We start from the raw sequence: 21,724 nt of genomic DNA, 5'->3' as shown, positions 1-21,724 counted from the left end.
GGAGTATTATACTATCACTCCCAAACCATGAAAAAAACAATGACAGTAATTTACAATACCATAGACAGACATAGTGACCTCGGAATGTCATTTCCTTCATGATCCACGAAGCAAAGGCTGTTTTCACGGGAATCTATTATGAGCAGCGCCTGCACCAACTGTGGATGTTTGTCTGATTTGGATTAACAACATGATTGAGCGCGCATCAGCAAAATGGACAAGTTACTGTTTCTGGAGAGCAAAATACAGTACAGCATGCAAAAAAGTAATCTGTTATTAAAAATATAGGTGTTTGATGCAGACTAAAATGTTATTCTGCGCATGATGACGCGCAAAAGTACGTATGTCTCCGCTTCACACGGCTAGTTAGCAGGAAGTATGTTGAATCCGTGGAGAAAAAAATGACCGAAGAACCAAAGTCGGTTGTTGATCTGAAAAAATAACAAGTCTCCTAAATGAGAACGCAAATGCTGCGTTTTTCAGGTTCGGCATCATTCGCTCGGGTGCAAAGAACGTCATTAAACGGGTAAGTCGAGTGCGTAAAACGTATAAAAAAATATGTTTTCCATCAATGGGCCAGAGTGTATTTGTCGAGATCTTTGTTGGTTCTAGGCTAGCGCACGTTAGCCAGCAAGCTAACATTTGCGTGCCACGGTTATTTGGCTTGCTAAGGCATTAATTGAAATAATATGTTCTGTGCATATAACAAGGGAATATACATACATGTGTGCAGCTTATATTTATTTGAGCTTGCAAAATGTAGAGTTAACGACTTCCGTTTTCCTTGTATTTTTTTAGCATCGTGGGGGGTACTTAGCTAGGCGGCCGCGCTAGCTAGTTTGTCGGGTCGGTGCAGATTATTACATTAGTTTGCTAGTTTAATTGTTCCTTAAGGTGAAGTAATGTCTCACATTTAGCTACACTTGTATTAAAATAACAATATGTATTTATATGATCCGAAATAATGTATATTCACAACTTGACCTAGCTAACAGGCTAATGTTTGCACAGCTAACTTAGCTAAAATGCGGCTAGCGTACTAGCTAGTTGCAAATACCTTCTTAGAAAGCATTTTGATGGAAATTTAGTCGTTCTGTTTAGATTTTTGTGTGCAGCGAATTCACAGTATATTTCAACATTTAATAACTCGTTGTTTCAGTTAACTATGCATTTATGAGCAAAATGTCATAGTTTATGCTTTCTCGGTCCTCCGGCCTTGATGTTGCCTAATTTGGGGAGTCGTCCGATGGAAAAGAGCACGGAATGTCTCGCGGATCGGCGGTAAAGATGCCCTGCTTTTGTCCTGAAAAATGTACGCTGTGTGAACTCAGTAGAAAAGACAAGCCAAGGTCATGGATCGCGTTAGAATCGCCGCCCACCACAAAACCAGATTATACTTCATAAAAATTATTTCGAATGACAGTTTCTTGGCCCTCCTTAATATGAAAGAAAAACATTTTATTTGTTGTAATGTAGCTCCAGACCCAAGTCGTCGGAGCTCTCAACCAAAACAATGCACGTGTAAACATCGAGTCACACTGAAAGTAAATGTAAAGATATTAGCAAAGGCAAACGGTGTATGTACAACTATTTGCGCGTTAAATGTAAAGATGGTTGTGATTTCACTGTTTAAAATAGGTTCCTCTGCTATCAAATTAGTTTCGCTTGTTTTCTAGGCTAACTAGTTACATAATTGTATTTGACAGTTCTTAGACATTGTAAATATTTTTTTGTTTGCATTTAGTTGCAAATGGGAATTAGTCAGTGGTCATTATTCCACAGTTGTTTATGCTTCACCTCCCCATTTCTTACGTTTTAATAATTCTGCTACTTGCATCATTCACACCACGTTTGATAATGGCCAATCGAGCTGAAGTGGGAACATTCACATTACATTTTCCTCCCCAAAGAGAACAGAAACTCTGGCTTCTGTAGGCCAGAGATTTATATCAGGTCACTTTTTACACCATGGGCCCATTGTGATTTTTTTTGTTATCATTTGAATAGACATATGCCTTTATTCCAACCTGGGCTCAGCTCAGCAATGAATATGCTTCAAAGTGTAAACAACAGATGACAGACAACCCAAACTGTAGACAAAGTGCTTTTTGTGATGTTAGACCCATCTGGTATTTCGCTACACAGATCTTGATTGACTTGATGAGCCTAGCACATCCAGATGGCCTGGCATCAGGGTACCTTCCCAGAGGTTATGGGGCTTTCACATGGGAGCTGTAAGACTAACCCATGCAGGGTATAAAGTGTATTCTGTTGAGGTGTTGCGGTCACTTGACTGCAGGAACAAATACTGGTAGGCCTATGTCAATAAGCCATTCTGGAATATGATGCCTTATTCAAATATAGGTTGGGGGGGAAATGATGGAAAGCTCTAGAATAGTGGATTGAGCCTATATTTGACTATTAGACTACTAGGCCTGTGTTACTGAAAATGACCAATGTTGCATTTGACCCATTTTAAAAAAAAAATAGAATTGTGTGTACAACTACAATATCAATCTTGCATTAGCTTATATTTTAGGCCAACATCTCAAATTTGGATGAATTATCACAGAACATAGTTTTTTCACAATGTGAAATTATGAAATTAGGCATTCAACAAACCTTTGTGTATTGTCTTTTGTGCTGTAAATGTGCAAACTATAGGTGTGGTTCCCAAGATCCTTCAGGAAGAACTTGGCACACGACACATTGGTCAGGCTGGCGGAAGCGAACACAAGCTGCAAACGTGCCACATCCAATAAAACAAAAGCCATGTCTAAAAGTTCTCACAACACAAGTCTTTAGTTAGCACATATGCCTAAATACAATCAGTAAGACTTTGAATCCACACTGACTGCTGTCAGTAGATGATAAATCATATGTACAAATAAACTATAGACTAATTTGAACAAATGTCCTATTCATCAAACATTGGCAAAACATAAAGAAATGAATTCTATAAATGTAAGACAACATATATTTGTAAAGTTTGTCGATACATATTCACAGTTGTAATGACTCCAAAGTAACCTTTATGGTGTCCAAAGAGGTTGTGAACTGATATCATGTTTTTTCACCCCACAATAAAGCACAAGTGTTGAATGTTAAAAGGGCAGTGCAGTTCCAAATTATATATTTTTTTACATCTCTACGTAGGTCAAAATAACACATTGAAATTGTGAAAATTATGTTAACGCCCCTTTTGTGTAAGAGCTGTTTTAAAAAATCCTGGAATTTCAGCCTGTTCAGGTGGTATGGAACTTTTGTCCCACATCATGACGTCACAATGTGATCTGAGTATAATAGACCAATGACAGTTCATCTGATGTGGATGGGCTCTGGACCAGCCTTTCAGGGCTGTGTAGGTAAAAATCTTCCAATTTGTGTCTGCCCTAACAGTGGGAGTTGTCGGAAAGGCAGGCGGGAGGGGGAAGATCAGGTGGGAACATTCTAGCCAATGGGAGGGCAGCTACGCATGTTCAAAACAAACAACTATATACAATTTCATTCACTAAATTTGTAACAACCTAAACTTTATCAAACTTCTATTTTATCAAATAAGCTCCCCTCTTGGTCTGCTTATTGCTGTATTCTCATGTGGACAAATTGACAGGAGTGGAGCCTCGCTTCACCTGTTCTTCTTACTAGGGGTAGGCAACTAGTTTCAGCTGGAGGGTTTTTGGTGGAGCTGATTGTCGGGGGCCCGGATCATAATAATTTAAAATGCAAATTGACCACAATTTAGCCCCCCAAAAATAACTAGTGCGATGATTTTTGGCCCGCGGGCCACCTGTTTTCGACCCCTGACCTAGACATTTGTGGTGATCTGAGAGGATTGAATAGGTGGAGGAAATATGTCAAAATTCCACCAAGTCTATCAGAGGGCAAGGTAAAGCTTTTACCATATTGCCTCTTAGATCTCCAACTGTCTAGGGCAGAGATATAAAAGTTTTACACTATGAGGTCAGGACTACTGCTGGTTTTCTGTTCGACCTGATAATTAATTGCACCCACATGGTGTACCAGGTCTAAATCAGTCCCTGATTAGAGGGGAATAATTTAAAAAAAACAGCGCTACTGGGTCTAGGGCACTCAAACTAAGCTCTGGACCTTCAAAGCCAGTTCCACCAATTTTTTTTTTCATTGTTCCCCTCTAATCAGGGACTGATTTTGACTTGGGACACCAGGTGTGTATAATAAATTAAATATTAGCAGCCTCCAGACTCTGTAGGGCAGCATTTCCCAAACTCTGTCCTAGGGCACTCGAGGGAAGTACGTTTTGGTTTTGCCCTACCACTACACAGCTGATTTAAAATGATCAAAGCTTGATGATTAGTTGATTATTTGAATCAGCTCTGTAGTGCTAGGGCAAAAACCAAAACGTGCACCCCTTGGGGTCCAGAGGACTGAGTTTGGGAAACCCTGTCGTATGGTCAGAGTTGAGTACCCCTGGTCTAGGAGATATGGGGCTAGGGGTTGGCCCAATCCCAAATTGAACCTTAAACCCTTCGCCCAATGCACTTCTGGAGATCTGAGAGGATTTGAATGGTATAAGCAATATGGTAAAACTTCCCCCTGGCCTATCAGAGGGCAAGGTAGAGCTATTGTGATGTTACTTAAAGTACACCTATCAGATCTCCACAGGTGTATAGGGGCCGATTTGGGATTGGGCCTTTGTTTCTGGACAGCGCCTAAATTTCAGGACCATTAAGCATGAAACACAGAGAATCAGACTGCCAATAGGTACTTATCACAGTGGGGAGGCCGTTCCTTCTCTTGCTAGAACAAAAGCGGTACCTGCTGCGTGCCGACCCGGTAGCGAGGGACCTGCCGTTTCTACTTGTAGAATCGCAGTGCTTGTCAGTGGCCAACAACTTTACTACCTACCCTAACCAGAAACCGTGGATAGATGGCAACATTTGCGCAAAACTGAAAGCGCAAACCACTGCATTTAACCATGGAAAGGTGACTGGGAATATGGCAAAATAAAAGCTGAATAGTCATTCCCTCTGCAAGGCAATCAAACAGGCAAAACGTCAGTATAGAGACAAAGTGAGTCGTGATTCAACGGCTCAGACGTACTGTATGTGGCAGGGTCTATAGATAATCACAGACTACAAAAGGAAAACCAGCCACGTCGTGGTCACGACGTCTTGCTTCCAGACAAGCTAAACACGTTCTTTGCTCGCTTTGAGGATAACACGGTGCCACCCGCGTGGCCCGCTACTAAGGACTGTGGGCTCTCCTTCTCCGTGGCCGACGTGAGTAAGACATTTTAAACTTGTTAACCCTTGCAAGGCTGCCGGACCAGACGGCATCTCTAACCGCGTCATCAGAGGATGCGCATCCCTGTCCCAATCTGCTGTACCCACATGCTTCAAGATGGCCACCATTGTTCCTGTACCCTAGAATACAAAGGTAACTGAAGTAAATGACTATCGCCCCGTAGCATATCACCTCCACCTTACCTGTCACCCTAGACCCACTTCAATTTGCTATCCGCCCCAATAAGTCCACAGACGATGAAATCGCCATCACACTGCACACTGCCCTATCTCATCTGGACAAGAGGAATGAATACCTATTTAAGAATGCTGGTCATTGACTATAGCTCAGCATTCAACACCATATTACCCTCCAAGCTCATCAATAAGCTTGAGGCCCTGGGTCTCAACCACGCCCGGTGCAATAGGGTCCTGAACTTCTTGACGGGCCGCCCCCAGGTGGTGAAGGTAGGAAACAACACCTCCACTTCGCTGATCCTCAACACCGGGGCCCCACAAAGGTGTGTGCTCAGCCCCCTCCTGTACTCCCTCTTTACCCATGACTGCGTGTCCAAGCACGTCTCCAATTCAATCATCAACTTAGCAGACAAACAACAGTAGTAGGCTTGAGTAACAACAACGACGAGATAGCCTACAGGGAGGAGGTGAGGGCTCTGGGAGTGGTGCCAGGAAAATAACTCTCACTCAACGTCAACAAAACAAAGGAGATGATCGTGGACTTCAGGAAACAGCAGGGGGAGCACCCCCTATCCACATCGACGAGACAGCACGGGAGAAGGTGGGACGTTAAGTTCCCCGGCGTACACATCACTGACATACTGAAATGGTCCACCTCTTCAAACTCAGGAGGCTGAAGAAATTTGGCTCGTCACCTTCAAACTTTTACAGATGCACAATTGAGAGCATCCTGTCGGGGCGTATCACCGCCTGGTATGGCAACTGCACCATGCACAACCTCGGGGCTCTCCAGAGGGTGGTGCGGTCTGCACGACGCTTCACCGTGGGCAGACTACCTGCCCTCCAGGACAACTACAGCATGTCACTGGAAGGCCAAAATGATCATCAAGGACAACAACCACCAGAGCCACTGCCTGTTCACCCCGCTATCATCCAGAAGGTGAGGTCAGTACAGGTGCATCAAAGCTGGGACCGAGAGACTGAAAACAGCTTCTATCTCAAGGTCATCAGACTGTTAAATAGCCATCACTAACACAGAGAGGCTGCTGCCTATATACACAGACTTGAAATCATTGGCCACTTTAATAAATGAAACACTAGTCACTTTAATAATGTTTACATATCTTGCATTACTCATCTCATGTATACACTGTATTCTATACTATTCTACTGTATCTTAGTCTGTGCCGCTCTGACATTGCTCATCCATATATTTATATATTCTTAATTCCTTTACTGATATTTGTGTGTATTGGGTATATGTTGTGAAATTGTTAGATATTGCTGCACTGTTGGAACTAGAAGCACAAGTGTTTCGCTACACCCGCAATAACATCTGCTAAACACGTGTATGTGACCAATAAAATTTCACTTGGCTTTTAGCCAATCAGAGAGCACAAATGCCCACGTGGGGAAACCAACAAGAGTGACAAATTTTATTTTCTCTACATCCACGGATAAGCCAGTCACACTTCATATGCAATTAGGCTATGGGATGGTAGCTAGCTAAGTGCACAGACGCAATGCACACAACACTAAATACTTCCTCCAAGCTAGCTAACCACTATAGCTAGTATTGATGTTCTAATTAAATCACAATGGATTAGTTTCCATGAAACAGCTTCCTGTGTTAGCTGCCGAGCTAATGCAGTGTCCTTAGCCAAATGTTTAGCACAACATAGCTAGCTATGTGCTGGCACTGGGATTTTGTAGAGTGAATTGAATTGTTTCTTCATCATCTTGTTAGGTAGTTATCTAGTTGATACGGGCCATTCTACAAAATGGCAACATCAGCGCAGCTAGCTAGCTAGCTAATGTGGGAATCTAGACCATAAACTAAGCAAAACACACGGACATGCATTGCCAAACAACGCTACTGCCTTCTGGTTTGTACTATTTTAAGGCTTTGTGACTGATGACTTCAAGTTTTTTGCTCTGTGAACACAGAGATATACTGCCGACACTCTGTTCAGAAGTGCAAATTACTCTCGGCTGGCGTACGGTAAACAATCCTGTGTGTGTTCCTGCTCTTACATGTAGGTGTGCTTCATTTACCCTGCCCAGCACCCTTGATAGGTAGAGTTTCAATGTTGGAAACATTTTATTGGTCTGAATGACTGATGTGGCGGATTTTTAACCGGTTTGCTTTTGCCAGACCATTACTATTCCAATGAAGGTGTTCTTTGTCATATTTCTTGCGGTATAGAATAGATAACCTTTCCACATTGACAGTGCAAATGGCTAGACGTTCAGTATGTATAATCGTTTCTGGTTTGGGTCTCTTCTCTTCGAAATGATTCAATGCCTCCTTTGTTTTTCCTATTTCAACAGTGCTCTTCCAGTGCCTGCTCCGTGTCCAGATCCTTCCGGTGCTGCCCTGACGGGGTGGTATTGAATGGCTGAAAGAGAAGACTTTCTTCAGCTCTGGGAAGAAAATGGTTGACACCACAGAATCCAAGAGCTAAGACTCTATTTTACTCTTGTCTACTTTGTTTATTATCTTGAGACTTGAATACCCCTTAAATGTATACGCCTACTATGGCAATGCATGATATGAGCCGTGTCAAGGGTTTCCCCTGTAAAGAGTGTGATATGGTTTGCCCCAGTACCCCTAGTCTGTTAGAACACATGAAGGCTCACTACCAGCAAGAAGAGAATGGCAGGTTTGAGTGTGAGCAATGTGGCCGCATCTATAAGCATGCTGGCAGCCTGGCCAACCATAAGAAATCCCATGAAGTGGGTTCCTTTCAGTGCCCAGTCTGCACCAGAACCCTGCCCAATGCTGTGGCTCTGAAGAACCACCTCCGTATCCACACCCTATCCCCAAGCAGTGCCCAGGCAGAGGAAGACGGCGGTGACGAAGGCGCTGAAGACGGACATGATGAGAGGAACTATGGTCTTGCACAGGACCTGTCTGATGGCTTTGCCCGCAGTCACCTGAACAACAGTGGAATGGGTCATGGTGTGATGTCACATGACCCAGATGATCATAAGAAGTCACCTGTAACCGATGATGCCTGGGATCGTCCATTCAAATGCGATCAGTGTGATAGAACCTACCGCCACCATGGGAGCCTGGTTAATCACAAGAAATGTCATCAGGAAGGGGCGTTCAAGTGCACCGTCTGTTACAAGCAGTTCAACAACCTGGCTGCTCTCAATGGTCATGAGCGAACCCACTCAAAGTTTAAGACTCCTGGAGCATCGATGGTTAACAACATACACGATTCTGTGACTGATCAGCGTTCGTCTGCGCCCCAAACCGATGATGCAGCTAACTGCTTCTGCCACCTGTGCCAGGTAGCTTTGCCCAACAAGAGTGACTTCCAGGAGCACATCCTGTTGCATAATGCAGCCTCCTCTTCACTGGGTCTTTCCCGTAGTTTCCCTGGGATAATGGCGCACAATCTCAGCGCTGTCCGCTCCCCAGCATACACACCTGCCCTGGGTGACCCTCTGCCGCTTCCTCCTTTGCCAAATGATAAACGTGGCCCCTTTGACCCAATGCTTGGCCCTCCTGTCAATAACCCCATTTACACTTGTGCATACTGTGGGGCTGGGCATCCTGATCTGGAGAGCCTCAAAGTTCACTACCTGACCCATGACCCCCACCCAGGCTCCCATGGTCAGGATGGTATCCTGAACACTGATGGGATTGGCTCTAACTCTAACCCATCACCATCTGGAGAGAGAGTGCAATCTTCTTCTGATGATGGCGAACGTCGTTTCAAGTGTCAGGATTGTGGGAAAAGCTACCGCCATGCTGGAAGCCTGGTCAACCACAAGCGCTCCCACCAGACTGGCCTCTACCAGTGCACCATCTGCTGCAAGCAGTATCCGCACTTGGCAGCCTTGCATAGCCACCTCCGCAGCCATAAGGGAAGAACATCCAACCAATCATCCCTCAACACTGAAGGCGACTGGCTCTCCTCTGAACCCCTGACACTTGACTCTCAGAATAGTTATGTGCAGGAGGGGAGCGGCGCAACCACCCCCATCTCCCTCCCTGGAAATCTTGGTGACGCTGCTCACTTTGTACCTGATGGTGGCCACAGCAGCGGTTTGGATTCACTGGAGTTCCATGATCGATTTGATGGCTCCCTTGCCCAGAGCAACTCTGGGCACTCCCCTCTTCCCCAGAACCACCGCCAGGCTGATAGACACATGTGCACTGACTGTGGAGAGATGTACGGGGACATATCTGGCATCAAGTCTCACATGTGCCCCCAACGGCGACAGAACCAGGGGATGTCCAATGGATTCATGGGAAACATGAGTGGCTACAACAGTCCTGGAGGCGCTGCTCTCCCTTCAGGTGGAGGAAATGTGAAAGAGAGCAATGGACAGCGCTCTCAGTATGGTTCTCAGTCCCATGCCCAAGGAGGGGGAAAAAGGATGAATAAAGAAGATGATGATGATGGTGAAGTGTACCAGTGCTCGGTGTGTGGAAACCATTATGCCAGCCTCAGAGCTCTGAGGAGTCATCTGCGCAGCCATGCTAACAATCCCACAGGGCCTGGGACTTCGGCACTTTCTCCTAACGGTGAGGCAGACTGGAGGATTATCTGCAGCACCTGTGGCCAGAGCTTCTCCAGAAAGCAAGACCTGTTAAACCACCAACTGATTCATGGGCCACAAAGGTCAGATGCAGCAGCGCAGAGCATGGGGGCCGATCCCACCACTACTAATGGCAAAATGGATGGTGATGGGAGGAATCACATTTGCGTTGACTGTGGCATGTTCTTTGCTGATCGCCATCACCTGATCACTCACCTGTGTCCTGGAAAGGGAAGAGGAGGAGTGCTGAGCAAAGAAGGGTTGAATGGCGCTAAAGGGATGACTGGCGGAGATGGAGTTAGTGGAGTTGGAGGACCTGGAGGCAGTCGTGATATGGGAGGACAGGACCGTAGACAACAGATGCCAGATTCGGAGGATCGGCCCCATAAATGTGACCAGTGTGGAAGGGGCTACAGGCACCCTTGCTCCCTGCTCAACCACAAGAAATCTCACAAGACCGGAGTCTTCAGATGCCTTGTCTGCCAGAAGCGCTACTACAACCTGCTGGCCCTTAAGAACCACCAGAGGACCCACTTTGATTTAAAAAGGTAAGCTTTTGTTTGATGCTTTTCCCATTAAGACTTGTTTGTCTTTGTGGGCCTATTAATAACATAAGATCTGTTTGCATAGCTGAATTTGGTCAAAATTTCCAATTGACATCAATAGGACAGATTACACTAAAATCTGGATTGTACAGTATCTCTTCCATCGATTGGTCTTTATTTTCTCTGAAATAATGAGATGTGGTATTTTTCATTGTAATAATACTAGATATGAGTTGCCTATCGAGGGCCTCCGCATTGATGTAAAAAATAGGCATTCGATTTGTTGAAGAAAACACACCGCTTTTCCCTCACTGTACAGCGGCACAGCTGAAAAACTAACAACATTGTAATTTTAATGTAAGAGTCTACTCTGTGCTACAGTCCAATCTGTAAAGCTAATTTAAAAACAAAACACCCCTTAAGCAACCCTGAGGAACCCAAGAAATGGCCAGGCCATGACGTTTTTGAATCCGTTCTAAACGTAAAATGTATTTCTGACTGGTGATTTCCCTTTATTGGCTTGCTACAGCAAGGCTGCCGCTGGCACAGGGAGAAGCGGTCCCCAAGTGGCACCCGATTCCGAAACGATGGCTTTACTTGAATGGTAAATAACCTTCCCCAAATGTGCTTTTATCATCATTACTAAATGTAGCTAGTGCCCATTCAGCCAGTAGGCTTGTCCACTCATGATGTTAGGAGCGAGTTGAGTGGCTGGCAGATCGTGGAATAGGGAAAGGGAGTGCTTACCAGTTCCTAACCCATCTTTAATTTGGTCCTCACTTTCTTTTGCAGGCACAAGTGTGAGGAGTGTGGGAAGGCCTTCAAGATCCAGAAGCAGCTGGAAAACCACCTTCGGCTACATGAAGAACACCGAGCAAAGGCTCACGCCCAGCTCGCAAAACTAGGCAATGGAAGGTATCAAGGAGGACCCTCTGGCATGCAGGCCATGAGAGGAGAATCGTCCAAATCCCAGAACCCTGGCATGGGGGAAGTCAAGTATGGACAACAACAACAAGGCTTCAAGCAACCCTACTCAGAGGCTGGCACTTCAAGGGCTCAGAATTTTGATCTACAAGAAGGGGGACGACGACCCTTCGCCTGTGACGAGTGCGGACGGAGCTATCGTCATGCAGGTAGCTTGGCCAATCACAAGAATCTTCACAAAATTGGCGAGTATCACTGCAATGTCTGCAACTCCACTTACCCGAACCGCCTGGCCATGAAAAACCATCTGCGTCTTCATTTTGCCCTCAAGAAGCACACTTGCCAGGAATGTGGCAAAGGATTCCGTACCCAAAAGCAGCTGACCACCCACCACTCTGCACAGCTCTGCAAGGGGGCTGCAGGAGCTGTTGCTCAAATGGATTACGAGTGTGATGGGTGCTGCGAGGGTTTCGCTACTGCAGACCAGCTGGCTGCACACGACTGCCCTGCTCAGCAGCTCCCTTCGTCCTCTGCCTCCCTCAACAGCTCAAGCCTCAGCATCGATGGGGCTGACCTTGTGCCAGATGAACGCCCCTACAGCTGTGACATCTGCAACTGCTCTTACAAACATGCCAGCAGCCTGCTGAACCACAAGCACACACACAAGACGGGCACCTTCACTTGCACCTACTGCGACAAGCCGTACTCCAACTACATGGCGCTGCGCAACCACATGCGCATCCACACGCAGAAGAAGAGGCACATCTGCCACCACTGTGGGAAAGCATTCCGGCTAGCCAGATTCCTCCGCAATCACCAGAAGGTCCATGAGGAGGGCCACACACGCTTTGGCTGCACCAGCTGCGGGAAGAGCTTCCAGGGGAGGTCAGGCCTGGCGAGGCACCGCTGCGGGGAGAACCAGGTAGGCAAGGAGGGCAGGAGGATGGCCACTGCAAGCACGACAGGGGGAGAAGAGTGCCGGTACACGTGAGTTTTCGTCTGTTGTTTGTGCTTCTTGAAGTGAAAATAGTGAAGATCATAGGTTTCTACATGTCTATTACAGGTATATGATCTCCAATCCGGCTTCCTTGGGACCATACGTGCACCGGAATTCGGATATTTCTGAAGTTTGGACAGATTGATTAGTGGAGACCAGATAAGTCACCCTGTTTGCTTTCAGTTAGATATACATTCGTTTCCTAGGCTACTATGAATCAGACGTGATATGATTGTTCAGTTGGATGTTTTATTTTCTGCTTTTACAAAGAATACTGCCATTAATTGATATCAATTCAAAGTAGCTGACGTAGTATAATAAGTAAGATTTATGATTTGTGTGTTCCTTGTACTTGTTATGAATTGTAGTGCTCCTTTGTTTGTGCTTCCCTGTCTCTTTTTATAGGTACATTGTACATTTTAGGTTGTTGGTAGTGTAAACCTAGTTTAGTGGGCTTCTTTGTTTGACAAAGTCAAGGCACAAAAAGGTGGTTAAAATGGTAAAAGACCATAGAAGTGAAAAGGTTCTTGTATGTTGTTTTTTTTTGCTGCTATTACAGTAAAGACTACATTGATAAAGAGCATAGGCCTATCCTTAGACCCACAGTAAGTATTTGGAGCTTGCTACACTGCACATGCTTTGTTGTAATTTAGTGATTTTTATGGGGGTGGGGTAATCTGCACTAAGCCACCATATTTCACCACAGTTGCGGCCAATAAGAAAGTCGGAATCATTTCAATAACTTTGAAAGTGTGACGGAATTGTTGTATCCAAATGTGCAGTGCAGGGAGCCACACATACCTTCTAAGACTCAATCAAGTAATTGAAAACTAATTTAATGCCTTGTTTCCACCAAAAATGTGTCCCCCTTTTACTATGTGTATAAATTGACTATTTCTTCTTGCAGGACATGGTAAACCACTTATAGTCATCTCCAAAGCTTTAAGCCGGATTCCAGATCATATACCTGTAAAAATTATTTTGAGATATATAAGTTTTATCTAATGGAAAAGTGGTAACCAGCCAATTAGTTTTGTTAGATTAGTAAAAAATGGACCGCAAGCAATTACTAATTTCTTCTTCTTCTCTTCTGTCTCTCCACAGATGTGACCAGTGTGGCCGCTCCTACGCCCATGCCAGCTCCCTCCTCAACCACAAAAACACCCACACCGTCGGCATTTACCACTGTGCCGTGTGCCTCAAGACCTATTCCAACCTCCTGGCCCTCAAGAACCACCGGCGCATCCATTCAGAGATACGGCGTCACCGCTGCCCAGAATGCGGCAAGGCTTTCCGTGTCTCCTCCCAGCTCAACAGCCACCGTCGCGTCCACCTAAAGGAGAGGGAGCTAACTTGTGGCCCCTGCCAGCGCAGCTTCCCCAGCCAGGCCAGCTTCCGGCTCCACCAGGAGATCTCCCACGGCCAAGCCCCCAGGCCCCCCCAGCAGAAACAGGCCAGGGCTGGGGGAGCCTCTGGGGGCACATCCGGGGGCGGGAGCTCAGGCCTTAACTGGGACTCCGGCCTGGATCTCACGCTGTTGCAGGCCCAAGGACTGGTCCCCAATGGACTACCCAAAATGAACTCCCTGTCCTTCCAAGGCCCCAGTGGCAGCAGGAGCCGTGGGGCGACGGGGACCAAGTCGCACGTCTGCAACCAGTGCGGCCGCGGCTACCTCCACGCCAGCTCCCTCCTCAACCACAAAAACAGTCACAAAACAGGCGCCTACTTCTGTAACTCCTGTCAGAAGGAGTTTCCCAACCTGATGTCCCTCAAGAACCACCGGCGCATTCACACTGAGCCCAAACGTTTCCAGTGCCCTGACTGCGGAAAGTCCTTCCGTGTGTCCACCCAGCTCATCTGCCACAGGCGCATCCACACAAAGGAAAAGCCCTTTTCCTGCCAGCAATGCGACAAGCGCTTCTCCAGCAAGTCCAACCTGCGCCACCACCAGAAGGTGCACTGGAGCAGCTCAGCGCCCCCCACCATGGCCATGGGCGCTGCCAGCTTCTTGGGTATGCCCTCAGGCCCATTTCTATAAGTATGGGAGGGGGTGGGGGTGCTAGTGTGAGATGCATTGAAATGCCAAGGTTTTAGTCCCCTTCCTTCTCATTCACCACCATCTCACTCTTGTTGTAGAGTGTGAGGTTTATATCTGTAGATTTTCAGAGCAGATTATGTGTTTTAGAGACACAGGCCCTGCATGCAACCTGAGACAAGGGAGGGGGGAGGGGGAGAGGACTGACTTGGCATGGACGACATCTACACTGGTTAAGACAGTCTGGTTGCAAAAGCTTCCCCCATCCGCTTCATCCCAACCAGCATGGCTACTCTTGCTTGCATTCACTCGATGGCCTTTGCTAGGGGAAAAGAACCCATTCGCCTGTAATGGTACACAAGGATTACTGCTCACTCAGTGTAGGATGTGTTAGACTTCTCTGTTCAGCCCTTTAGAAACCTTAATGATATACTGTTGTCATAGCCCCTGTTGCATGCTACACAGTAGATGATTGTAGATTTCTCAGTGTTTTATTGACAGTTAAGCCCCAGTGTCAAAGAAGTTACAGCAAACCTGGCACAATAGGAAGAACATCCTTATGCCATGCCAAGAGTGTGGCGTGAAGCTCACCAAGTCAACCACATTGATGAATTTGACCAATGTTAAGGTTTTTTTTGTGGCATCTTTGCAGTTTGAATGCATTGCACATCATGACATCCCATTCCATATCTGTTGATTTTGGATAAAGCCTTTGCATGCGGCCTTTGTCATGTTCTACAAAACATCTTAACCAGTAAGAACATTTTATTCTCGAACAGTATCTCTGAAGTGAGTAATATGTTGGAACAAAGAGTTGAGATGTACTTTGGCATTGTAAAAATGTAGTTTTTAACGGTGAATTTCTGCAGTGGTTGGAGATGTCACATTTCTGTAATATAGAACTGACCTGCGGGTGCATTGCTCTCTTGCGAGGTTCTAATCGTTTTCTAACTTGTGTGTTTCTTGCAGCACGAAGATGAGCTTCAAACCTTATTATTCTGCAGATGACAGCAATGCTCTTTATCGGTTGCTTCTTTCTGGCATCACATTTGTGTATTCCTCCTAATATTCAAAAAAAAAAAAAAATGTTTCTGGGCACCCATATTTTAAACACTGCGCCTAACTAGTTAAGATGTATAGACAATAAGTTGTGGTTAAAAAAAAAAAAAAAAAAAGGGAAAGAAAATGTATATTGTTAGGCCCATGCCGGCATTTGGTTTTATCCTGTATCGTAATCGTACTTCTGACTGCATTATTTACAGTTTGACTTTTTATAAAACAGATTATTGTAGAATGCATTTATTTATATTAACACTTGTAATGGAAAACGCTAGTTGTAGGATCTCTGTTTAGGAGCTGTGTTGTAACCACCCCCTTTCCTTACACTTACCCCAGACCATTCATCCTGTATGTATAATTGACATGGAGTCAAGTATGAAGGACTCCCAAAGAACACTTGTTACAGTACTCCTCCATGTTGTCTCAATTTGTTATGGTTTAAAAAAAAAAAAAACGTCCCTTGTACAATAAACAGTTGTATAATGTGTGTTTTTGATTGCAGTACAAAGATTAAGGAAGTATTTCTGAAGTGATGTTGTGACTCTCTCCCCTCAAGTCAGACTGGACTTCCTTCTGTTTCACAAAAAGCTCACACTCAAAGGGATGACTTTGTGAATTGTTTGTGAGTGCAGTCCTCATTCTCTTTAAGATTTTGTTACACCGTATCGTAACCCTTGTATTTATTAGTATTTCTTTTATTTAATTGCGTTTTGACTATTCAAAGCTCTGTGAACACCTTTTACTGGGAGCTCTGGTGCTAGTAAGTGAAATTATATAGTGACAGTGAAGTGATTTAAGAGCAATGTGATAACTAGACAACTAACTATTTTAATTGAACTCTTCCGTTTTCTCCAGAATTGGTTAAAAGTGGACACTTCCAACCATCGTTACGGTTAGATTAGAAAGGATTGGTTTGAACAACTATAATGAATCATTTTCAGTTCTAACTATTTGTTTCATACATGTATGTAATGCCTACTATACACTTTTATAAACTATGTTTTGATAATTCATTTCTTAACAAAACCTGTCCATATTATAACCCCCTAATGCTGAGTACTGAAAATAAATAGCTGGAAAACAAGTGACGAACATTGTGGTGAATCAATTGTCCTTTAACTCCACGCTTTTTAATGTACTTTTGAAAGTGTTAAGTGTTTTAATAATCAACATGTTTTCACACGGGCAATTTTTAACCTGTGAAGGTGAAATCAACCTGGGTTAACTCGATCTTGTTGAAGACTTGGCTTGAACATTTTCGCTTCAGTGAATTGGTCAAATGAAAATGCGTCTAGTTGAGGGGCCAAATAATTGACCTGTTGAAGGGGGGTATACAATTGCAGATCTTTAAGCAAATGATGCAGACTGAGGATGAAGTTTGATAATGTTATTTACCTTGTTCCCTCTAGAAAGGCGGGTGCCCTCATCATACACCTAGGCTGTGTACACAGACAGCCCAATGCTGATATTTCTTTCCACTAAATGTTATTTTGACCAATCACATCAGATCTTTTCACATCAGATCTTATTCAGAGCTGATCTAATTAGTTAAAATGGCAATTTAGTGGAGAAACAGATTGGCATAAGGCTCCCTGTATAAACACAGCCCTAGAGGATTTGACCTCTGTTATTTTCAGTCATTTACTCATGTTAGTCCAAACAATTTCAAAAATGGACACTAATGCATCTATATGTAATCTCTAAGGTACAATCTTTGAATGCATTCCATTATCTTGATGCTAGGATATTTTTGTTTTATGCAACACATAATCACAATAATATTGAGTTTACGATGTGGTTGTTGAAAATATACCTTTTATTTTTATAACCAACCAAATGGGTTTGGAGTTCTTATATCATTGGAAGAAGAATATCCCCAAACTCCTTTAGTTTTTTCACTTAGCTGATGTTTAGACCAATCTCTGTTTTCCACAGTTTTTTTAAGTCAACCCAGTCAAGTTTGAGAGTGCATGTTTGCCGCTAGTTAGCTTAGCACGCTAACACCAGTGTCCATATGGAATCTGTGGAGCTGATGCCAACGTCTAGTAACCACAATGGCATTTCTATTATATGTTGTTCAAGAGTGATATGGTCACTATACACGTTGGATGGAGTGTCTGCGTGGTGGTTAAGTGTGTTTTTGGATGTCCACTTTTGTTCAATTGCTTCCTATAAGCTCTTAGATTAGTATGCTAAACTAACAAGTGGCTGCTCAAAATAACGAAATAAAATATTTTTGTCTGGGTTGATTAAGAAACGCTCAAGTATTGGGAGAAACCAAAGGAAATAGTTTTTTGAGTATGTTGTCCTAAGGGTTGTAGAATCAACATTGCAATATTGCTGTATCCCAATTTTTGTGTATTTATCACCATGAATATGAAACTATCCCAGATATTGAAGATACAAATCTCTCATCCTTAATCTTTCACATGTAACTCTGACCTGTTCCATATTTGTTTTGTTTTCATGTACATTTCGTCTTTTATATATGCATGATAGTTTGTGCTTAATAAAGATCCATCCGTGTTGAATATAATTAACTGTAGCTATACATTTGTTCCCAAATTGAGACATCAGATTATTCTACCAAATTCAAGGTACAGTTACAAAGCTATGTAAAGGACCAAATTAAATACTGGTAGCTAGTTGAAATGCATAATAAACCCATATACCTGCAGTGTACAGTGGGAGAGTGACATTTACAACACATGTAGCCTCAACGTTTGACTCAAAGCTCAGTATGCCATCAGTGGAGGGAAGGCCAATTTGATTTGCCCAATGGTTAGATTGACATATTGAAAAGGCTCAGGTGAATTGCCCGAAAAACAATTTATTGTTAAAGGTGCCAACTTTAACATTTCAGTAATATTTTTGACTCCCTCTCTGATTTTGAAGAATATGACATAAGTCCAAAATATTATTTTGTAGACACAATATTGTTGGGCTTTCAACTTCTGAAAACTAGAACCAATATGGAATCGAGAAGACGCTGCATTTTGTATAAACTGAGGGTAGCCATGACGTGCCACTCTGACAGTTCTTTGTTTTTGTCTCAATTAATAGTATTAATTTATTACTACCGATATATCAAGATCTATGTGCATGTGGAAATGTTACGGAATGCACCTTTTAATTGTTGAAGAATTATTGATGAAGCTGTTTCTCATGTAGCTTTCACATGCTATTGGAGTTATCAGAAGCTTTTAGTTCCCAGTGGGAAATTTCACTTGAACCACTGTCCAAGTCGAAATTACAAGTACAGAGACATATTTGTTACCCAAGTTGTGACGGTTCACTACTGACCTTTTACCTTTGACAACAAATCTGTTTTTGATAATTACAACCTTATCAATATGTATAGTGTAGCTAGTCTGACCATATTGTTGATGTTAAGCAAGCTAGCTTACTTCATTAAGAATTGTTCCAACTTCAAAAGCACTTGAACACAACCATGTCGGGCTTATGACTTCCCAGTTTCCCCATTTTCCACGAGCATGTGAAGCCAGCATTAATGTGTATACAAACAAAATATCAGAATTATGGCATGACACAATTCCTACATTTTACATTTTCAGGTCATCCACCAATTGGCGCAGGGAGACCACACAAGTCGCATGTCTGCGACCAGTGCGGCCGTGGTTACCGCCATGCCGGATCCCTCCAGAACCACAAGAACGTCCACAAGACAGGTGCCTATTTCTGCAGCTCTTGTCAGAAGGAGTTCTCCAACCTGATGGCTCTCAAGACCCATCGGCGCATCCACACTGAGGTCAAATGCCACCGGTGCTCAGATTGTGGAAAGGCCTTTCGTGCGCCTAGCCAACTCATCGTCCACCAGCGCATTCACACCCAGGAGAAGCCCTTCTCCTGCCAGCAATGCACCAAACGCTTCTCCAGCAAGTCGAACCTGCGCCACCACATGAAGTTGCACTGGAGCGGCTCAGCGCCTTCCAGTTTCCTGGGTATGCGCTCAAGCCCATTTCTATAGGTGGGGAAAGGGAAAGTGCTGCTGTGATATACATTGAAAAGCCAAGGTTTCTGGAGGTTTGGTTTAATACAAGTTCAACGTTTACATTTTCAGGTAAACCGGTAATTGGTGCGGGGGCCAAGTCGCACGTCTGTGACCAGTGTGGACGTGCTTACCGCCATGCTAGCTCCCTCCTCAACCACAAGACCATCCACAAGACTGGCGCTTATTTCTGCACCTCCTGTCAAAAGGAGTTTCACAATCTGAACGCCCTCAAGAACCACCGACGCATCCATACGGAGACCAAGCGCTACGAGTGCCCGGAGTGCGGAAAGTCCTTCCGTGTGTCCACCCAGCTCATAATCCACAGGCGCATCCACACCAAGGAGAAACCCTTCTCCTGCCAGCAATGCGACAAGCGCTTCTCCAGCAAGTCCAACCTGCGTCACCACATGAAGTGGCATTGGGGCAGCTCAGCGCGACCTGTGCGCACCAATGTGTCTGTGGCTGCTATCAGTGCCACCCTCTTGGCTCTGCCGCAACCCATATCTATACAAAGTATGGGTGGGGGTGGGGAAAGGGGAAGCATTGAAATGCCAAGGTTCTGGAGGTGCCAAAACTCTTCTTCACCCTCCTTCTCATTCACCACCATCCCACCTTTGTTATAGACTGTGATTTTCATAGAGCAGGTTATGTGGTTTAGACGCGCAAGGCCCTGCATGCGACCCCAGAGAAGGGGAAAAAGTGGACTTGACATGGACACTACACTGGTTAGGATACAGGTTGCAAAATCTTCACCCATCTAATCAGTTAGCTGTGCTTAATGCATTCACTCGATGGCCTTTGCTAGTGTACAACAACCCTTCCGCCTGCAATGGTACACCAGGATTACTGGTAAAAAAAAAAAGAGTCGATATTGAGGTTTTGGGATTGTTCCTACACATCATAACATCCCGTCTGTTAATCTTCAGTGAAGCCTTTGCTTGCGGCTTTTGTTGTCATACAGTATAAAAGACATTGAAGAGTAACTCATGGATTTTAAACATATGCGCAATATGTTGGATTAAAGAGTTGAGATGTACTTTGACATTTGACATTGTAAAGATTGAGTGTTAACGGTGAATGTAGTAATATAGAACTGACCTGTAATATAGAACTGACCTGAGGGTGCATTGCTCTCTTGCGAGGTTCTAATCGTTTTCTAACTTGTGTGTTTCTGGCAGCACGAAGATGAGCTTCAAACTTTATTATTCTGCAGATGACGACAATGCTCTTAATGGGTTGCTACTGTCTGACATAACATTTCTGTATTCCTCCCATTATTTCAAAATGGCTCTTGGCCCCAATATTTTAAACACTGCGCCTAGCCAGCAAGCGCATATAGATGATTAAAAAAACATGGATAAAAATAAAGAAATGTATATTGTTAGGCCGGTACCTGCATTTGGTTTTAACATGTATTATAATTATACATCTGACTGTATTATTAACAGTATGGCTTTTATAAATCATTATAGTATGCTTTAGGATCTCTCAGTTTAGGAGATGTGTTGTAACCACCCCTTGTCCTTACACTTACCCCAGACCATTCATCATGTACAGTTGAAGTCGGAAGTTTATATACACTTAGGTTGGAGTCATTAAAACTCGTTTTTCAACCACTCCACAAATGTCTTGTTAACAAACTATAGTTTTGGCAAGTCGCTTAGGACATCTACTTTGTGCATGACACAAGTCATTTTTCCAATAATTTTTTACAGACAGATTATTTCACTTATAATTCACTGTATCAGAATTCCAGTGGGTCAGAAGTTTACATACACTAAGGTGACTGTGCCTTTAGACAGCTTGGAAAATTCCAGAAAATGATGTCATGGCTTTAGAAGCTTCTGATAGTTGAAATCATTTGAGTCAATTGGAGGTGTACCTGTGGATGTATTTCAAGGCCTACCTTTCAAGGCCTACCAAACTCAGTGCCTCTTTGCTTGACATCATGGGAAAATCAAAAGATATCAGCCAAGACCTCTGAAAAAATTATATACCTCCACAAGTCTGGTTCATCCTTGGGAGCAATTTCCAAACGCCTGAAAGTACCACGTTCATCTGTACAAACAATAGTATGCAAGTATAAACACCATGGGACCACACAGCCGTCATACTGCTCAGGAAGGAGACGCC

General features: G+C 44.0%; 1 protein-coding gene across 3 annotated transcripts; it reads left to right on the top strand.

The window, feature by feature from the left end:
* The first annotated feature begins 363 nt into the window (after positions 1-363).
* LOC120034440 (zinc finger protein 646-like) lies at positions 364-21,187 on the top strand. Of its 3 annotated transcripts, XM_038981003.1 has the most exons (7): positions 364-526; positions 7,794-10,567; positions 11,094-11,168; positions 11,357-12,475; positions 13,590-14,497; positions 19,155-19,541; positions 19,661-20,686. In XM_038981003.1, the coding sequence occupies exons 2-7, from the start codon at positions 7,986-7,988 to the stop codon at positions 20,212-20,214; spliced, it is 5,625 nt and encodes a 1,874-aa protein (XP_038836931.1). In that variant the 5' UTR covers positions 364-526; positions 7,794-7,985; the 3' UTR covers positions 20,215-20,686. The 3 variants fall into 3 exon arrangements, with proteins under 3 accessions (XP_038836931.1, XP_038836933.1, XP_038836932.1); XM_038981005.1 differs by lacking the exons at positions 19,155-19,541; positions 19,661-20,686 and adding an exon at positions 20,770-21,187; XM_038981004.1 differs by lacking the exon at positions 11,094-11,168.
* Positions 21,188-21,724: the final 537 nt, after the last annotated feature.

Source organism: Salvelinus namaycush, chromosome 41 (assembly GCF_016432855.1).
Source record: "Salvelinus namaycush isolate Seneca chromosome 41, SaNama_1.0, whole genome shotgun sequence".
Taxonomy (NCBI): Eukaryota; Metazoa; Chordata; class Actinopteri; order Salmoniformes; family Salmonidae; genus Salvelinus; species Salvelinus namaycush.
Note: the sequence above shows the minus strand (reverse complement) of the source record. Positions and strands in the feature narration are given on the sequence as shown.

Bases quoted from the DNA above. Each gene is read 5' to 3' on its own strand.
- LOC120034440 (XM_038981003.1), top strand. From the start codon at position 7,986: ATGTATACGCCTACTATGGCAATGCATGATATGAGCCGTGTCAAGGGT. The intron at 10,568-11,093 runs GTAAGCTTTTGT...GGCTTGCTACAG, and splicing joins ACCCACTTTGATTTAAAAAG to CAAGGCTGCCGCTGGCACAG. The intron at 12,476-13,589 runs GTGAGTTTTCGT...GTCTCTCCACAG, and splicing joins GGAGAAGAGTGCCGGTACAC to ATGTGACCAGTGTGGCCGCT.